Below are 6,033 nucleotides of genomic sequence, written 5' to 3'. Positions count from 1 at the left end.
AGGGTGTTGCAGACTGGTTAATATGTACAGTACATCGTGTGACACCTAACTGTGCTTGATGAGCCTTTGGTTTTACACAAAAGTCCAATAACAAAATAAAAGTGCTCATGATTGTCCTCAATAATAACAATGCTACCATATCCATCTTAACCTCAGGCATCGATGTGGCTTTGACCGTTTGAGGGGCTAAAATGGTACAAGACACATTAATAAACAATACAGTTAACGTCTGGCTTTCGCATAGGGCGCTGCTCATTGCTTTCATTCTTTTTTCTTAAGTAGATCCACCTGTCAGAATGCTTTACTTTCTTCAACTCGTCACAGAAGGTCTGTCTGGGTCACTGAAACGTAACTTGTTTAGATGAGAGCACACACTGAGTGAAGTCATCCAAAGAAGTGGGAGGCCATCTCTCCTCTGAAACCCCGTCCGAAGGCTAATTGGGGATAAAGCAGTATGTGTGCAGGGGTGAACTAGCCAGTGTTCAGCTGAGCCAAGTTCAGATTTATCACATAAGGCAGCAGTGCAGTCCTCAACAAAGTCCTTGTTTTCTCCCACTCCTTTGTCCTGCATCTTCAAGCCCTCTCATATTCCTCCTGTACAATCATTCTAACTAGCACTGAGTAGCGTGTATTATTTAACATATACACAGTGACACACACAGGCGCAGGCAGAGGTATCAAGCTCACAGACGTCGCAGCAGTAGGAGCAGGCGGGCAAACTGCAGCCACTCAAACACGGTCCTGGTTCCGATCAAAACCAAGCACCTCAAGGCTTAAAGGTTTTCAGGTTCTGCTCCATGGAGTTTCAATTTACTGAGTCCCTTTCCAACTGTGAAACATCAGTCAGCAAATGAGCTCCTGCTGGATTTCGGGTCTTGTGCAGAAAGGGGGCTCACTGAAAGAGAAGGCGCCACGGCCCGCCTTCAGCTCACCTTGGCCTGGGCACCTGAGAAATGACCCAATCACGTCTAGCTCAGGGGACGGAGCTGGACTCTCTGGTTCCGATTCGGACTGACTCGTCTCCGGCTCATCCAAAGAGGACGGCGACCTGTTGTGGAGGTGTGGGTGGGAGTGAGGACAGGAGTTCAGCCAGGGGTGATTGAGACATTCCTCTGCTGTGGCCCTCTTCCTGTATACACAAACACAATAACACTGTGCATAAGTGGAAAAATCCCAGAGACATTACATAACAGATTGATTGCCTAGATCTTCAGATTCACTCAAGACATTTTCTTACAAGTTGGCCAAATTACTTTTCAACATTGGGCACGAAAAGCCACAAAGACGACGCCATTTGCTGTCAAGATTTTTTCCCCTCCGTCTCTAACCGATTACTCAGACGGTGAAATATCTGCCTTTTTCCAGTGCTGCCACTGTACTCCTGCAATTAAATGATACTGACTGGAGATTGTGTGTCTGCATCTGCTGATGCTTTTCTAAACACATTAAGGTATCTTTTTTAAAGATCTTTGAGAGGTTCCGCTGAATTTAACGAAATGGTAATGCAGGGAAAAGGTAAGACGTGCATCAGTGTTTGATCTAACGTCAATCCAAAAATGCTGAACTAAAAGTTTGCTAAATGAGTAAAATTCACAACCAGCATTTGCAAGAAAGGAAACGACTTCTCGCCCAAGTGACGCAAATCTTGTTACCACAAACGCTCATTTAGACGTGTGCAGACGTGTGCTTTCGTGCCGGTGTGAACCTGACTCACATCCTTGGTGTGTTAATCTGCTCAAAGTGATGCTGATGGAAACTCTCCCCATTAAGCCATAACATCTATTCATCTTCACCTTTACTGTTTAAAAAGAGCCTCACCTTGGGTTTTTAACCAACAAAGATTTGATGAAGTCAACAGCCAGCGAGGAGATGCCCTCGAATGTATCCGGTGAATAGTCTATGTTGACTTGAGAGATGTTGAGGAATGTCTCCTGTTTGTCAGCACCCAGAAAAGGAGACTCGCCCGTGAGCATGACATAAGTCAGAACCCCAATACTCCTGGTAAAGAGGAAGGAGAAAGGAGAAGGTGTTTATGGGGCAAGTCATTGTCATTTATGGTTACGCAGTGTATTGCAAAGCCCCACACATCTGGCTGGCTTCCACTATTCTATGATGAGCCAATTAAATGCAAGTATGTAGCAAGGTTTGTCTTGTGGTCAAAGGTCTAGACACAAAATTGTCTTTTGCACGTTAGGGAGGTGATGTCATTGTCTTGAATATTTATCTAGATTAAATTAGCGGTGTGTGGAGTCCTCTAACATGAGTGGAAATACTATCTAAAGTAGCACACTTACCACATATCTGTAGAAGTGCTAATGGGTTCATAGTTCAGGATCTCTGGGGCTGCAACAGAAACACATGACCAAAGTTAGTCACCTTAAAATGTGCTCACATTTTAAAAAAGAAAAAGAGACATGTAGTTTTGGGTAATTTGTAGCTGAAAGCAGGACTTACCCACATACTCTGGGGTACCCAGGATCTCCCTGACTTCTGTGATGTTGTCCATTCGTCTAGACAAGCCAAAGTCCACAATACGAATGTCCCCTAGAGGTGTGGCACTGGTCAGCAAGACGTTCTGAGGCTGGAGAGGGCACACATGCGGATTAGGCAAAGGTTACATAAGGAGATAAAGACTGATTATTTGAGCAGCCTGAGGTAATCAATTACGCATCTACGAGTCAAAGCATTTGGGAAAACTGATCCTGACAGGATTAGGGGTCTAGGTCGTCAGTCAACTTGCTAATTGGGCCTTTGAGCCCAGATCATCCAATAAGCCTATCAGACAATTCTGAAGAGAGGTAAAGGCATTTCTGCCAAACACTTAAATGGCTCTATGGTTAGTCTATGTAAATACTGTAGTGTACATGCAACCTAAATTCGGGCCAGGCTGGCCTAATGCCAGATTTAGCTGGAACAATGGGATACATACAAGAAAGAGAAATCCAAATATCAGACTTGAGCCAGCAAAGCCTGAGGAACCACAGGAATGCTTCGATAATGAATGATTTCTCTTTTGAAAACAGTTTGACACATTTGAAAGCCCTTCTAAAACAATTTAGTGCATCTCAACGGATAATTTTATCTAGAACACATTGTGTAATGTGTAACCAGAAGCCCGACGCATCACGATTAATTCGTGAAATGCGAAGAAAGGAGACGTGAAAAAAAAAGAAAATCTCAGTGACGGCTGCTTTGTTACCTCAAGACACATCAAAGAAAACATGATAGTTAGGTCAGATGCTTTTATAAAGTGATTCCTCACGGGAACAAAGTCGTGGCACGCTGAATGAGCTGTGGTTGCATAAGAGAAATAATATCTTCCCCATTCTGACTCTTGAGAGAACGCACCGTCCTATATTTGTCATTAACATTTCTTGTGCATTTACCTTCAGATCCAGATGCACCACATTATTCCGATGCAGAAAGGCCACCCCGTTCAGGATCTGCCTGGCCAGTCGTATCACATCTTTCTCTGTAAAGGCTTCGTCGTTGTCCGCAACACACTGGTTGAAGATTTCGCCACCGGCGGCACTGGAAGAAAAACACAGGAAGGAAAACTGAATAAAAAGAAACTAAGGATAAGATGAGAAGAACATAACTTTGAGTGGATAACCACCCAGTGAAGTTTAGCTTGGCTCACTTTCATTTGCACTTGTAATAATAAATTGCTCCTCGAAAGTTACAAACACACCCTTCCACTCAGTTTCAGTCGCATAAGTTGGCAATGCAAATTATCAACCTATCGCACAAAAAGGGAAAAGAAAATATAAAGCCATTACTGCTTTCTTTACAATTATATAACCATTTCCCCCTCATTTGTGTTAGAGAAACAAAGTTCATCCACATCTACACACTGCAAGCGAGTCCAACATAAATCAGTACAGTGTTAGGTACCCCGCCTGTGTGAGTACTTTCCTCTTGTCAGGAATATTGCAGAGATAAGAATGGTCATATCAGCAGCTTCAGATAAGCTCCTTCACAACCTCATATACTGAAATAAATTCACTAAAACAGGGGAAGGAAATAGGCAAAAAATAAAAACACCCGCCACCTAACCACTTTGTAAAAATATTTTAACAGAAAGAAAGAAGCAGCGAAGTGTGAAGTTTGTACCCGCTCTGTATGAGCCCCAGCATGCATCGTTTTCTACTCCTTTACTCGAAACAAACTGCTTGCTCATTTTTGAGTAATAGTAAGATTCCTGCATAGCCCTGCTGTGCTTGTATAACAACGTTAAGTAATGTGGAGACATGGTGGATTTATGTTAGGTGCTCCGTCAGTTCTAGCAGTGCACGAAGCTGACAGTCGACTCCCTCCAAAAAACACTGCAACCATATGTGGGGGATTTAGAAAGCAGACATGCTTTTTATCTTCAGAGGAATTTTTTTTTTGTTCCAGCCCTGGGCACAAATGTTACATAAGCTGCACCTTCCAGTCCCCGTTAGGTCCTGGGCATGACTGTTATACAAGCAGCACCTTAAAATCCCCTTTAGCCTTCTCAACCTGCCAACTTCAATAACCTGAGCAGTAAAAATAGAAAGCATTTTGTTTTGGGTTTGGGCACTCTACCTCTCTCAGACCTAATTCTTTTTTTAAACTCTTAGCAATAAATACTTGCTTGCTGTAAACACAGTGAATCCCAGCTGATGACCCACAGAGTACTTAAGAGCAGTGGCTCAATAGGTTTACGCTGATCTGCACATGTATACCAAATGAATGCAAGCTGGCTATTGATGCCTTCATGTGGGTGAAGGAACTGAAGGAATAAGTTAGTCTGATGGATACTTTAATGATCCTTGCTTTCAAATCCTAATAAAGACCATTTGCATATATTGTGGCCAAGAATGACAGGCTAATTCCCTGAAGTCTGAATATTGTTGCTGTGCTTTGGAAGTTGATGCATTCCCTACTTTAGAATGCAGGCAGACATCCTCCCTACAACAGTCCAAAAGAACAAACCTATCACAACCACACTGTTTGAGCTAAATAATTGGTTTAAGACAAGAGTTAAGAACAGCTGACTCCCACCCAAACTCTGAATGCATAGATAAGAAAGCAAAAGGGGCAAAACAAGTCAATCCTCTGTCTGATTAGTAATCATTCTTTTTGGCTCATTACTCCATGATAGCCCTCTGTCACCTAGAGCATGTTTCAGTTAAAGTCCAGTACAGCCTGGGTTATGTTGCATAGCATTTAGGAAGAACTTTGCCCCCCCCCCATGGATAACCTATCTCACTGATTACCTCAAGTTACTCTCCACAAAAAGAACTTAGAGGTGATTTGGTTTTCATGAAAGTGATCATCTCGAAAACTAGTCATTACCCTGGGGGTTTCTTTGGTACTGACGCATGCTGGAGCTGTATTTTTGAAGATGATTAGACTTTGACTTCATTTCTCTAACATTGACAAGGAAGTGGTTGTGGCTACAAAAAGTGTGTGTGCACACGACATTTTACCGGCATGGCTGTGTGCTACTTTTGGGAGCTGCGCTTTGCTTGCTGCTTACATTTAAACCCACAGGAAATGGAAAATGGTTTGCAATTCTTGAAACTCATGCCGAGGTCAGACGGTTTGTGAATGCAGTTTTTCATTCGCTTGCTGTTAGTTCTTCTGTAGCTTTTAGGACATGTAGCAGAAAATAACTGACATTTAAAAAAACAAAAAAAAAGAAGCTTTGTCAGAGCTAAGATGTCGTGCATGCATACTCTGCTTCAAATCCCAGCGCACCAACAACAGCGTAACTTCTTTGGCGGCTGAAGAGGAAATGTGGGCCACTGTAGACTGACCTCCTGCTATGTTTTCTCTGCAGGCATGCAGGGGTGAACTATGGTGCTACTTCCCCCTTTCGCACTTTAGTCAAGAGGTCAAACATAGCCTTCCCCATAGAGAAGCTTTTGTTCTACAGAAGCATTCCATGTCTGGGAAGGGAATAACTGGAGTGGATCCTGAGCAGGAGAAGGATTTCTGCCTGAGAAGTGAGCAGTTGTGGAACAGGGTCCCTGGAACATGATTCAAGGACAAACTCCTTTGTGT

The 6,033-nt window shown here is 43.0% G+C and overlaps 1 protein-coding gene across 1 annotated transcript in view; it reads right to left on the bottom strand.

Annotated features, from left to right (window-relative positions):
* Window positions 1–274: 274 nt before the first annotated feature.
* stk17al (serine/threonine kinase 17a like) overlaps window positions 275–6,033 on the bottom strand; it is a 10,624-nt gene continuing 4,865 nt past the window's right edge. Inside the window, exons 3-7 of the mRNA XM_005726074.1 lie at window positions 3,387–3,531; window positions 2,455–2,581; window positions 2,295–2,343; window positions 1,819–1,998; window positions 275–1,129 (exon numbers count right to left, since the gene is read on the bottom strand). Coding sequence (XP_005726131.1) covers window positions 844–1,129; window positions 1,819–1,998; window positions 2,295–2,343; window positions 2,455–2,581; window positions 3,387–3,531 — 787 coding nt within the window. The 3' untranslated portion in view covers window positions 275–843. The remainder of the gene's footprint in view (window positions 1,130–1,818; window positions 1,999–2,294; window positions 2,344–2,454; window positions 2,582–3,386; window positions 3,532–6,033) is intronic.

The sequence above is a fragment of the Pundamilia nyererei genome, unplaced genomic scaffold, assembly GCF_000239375.1.
Source record: "Pundamilia nyererei isolate P.nyererei 1_Seehausen unplaced genomic scaffold, PunNye1.0 scaffold00018, whole genome shotgun sequence".
Classification (NCBI taxonomy): Eukaryota; Metazoa; Chordata; class Actinopteri; order Cichliformes; family Cichlidae; genus Pundamilia; species Pundamilia nyererei.
This window is presented reverse-complemented; position numbering and strand designations above follow the sequence as displayed.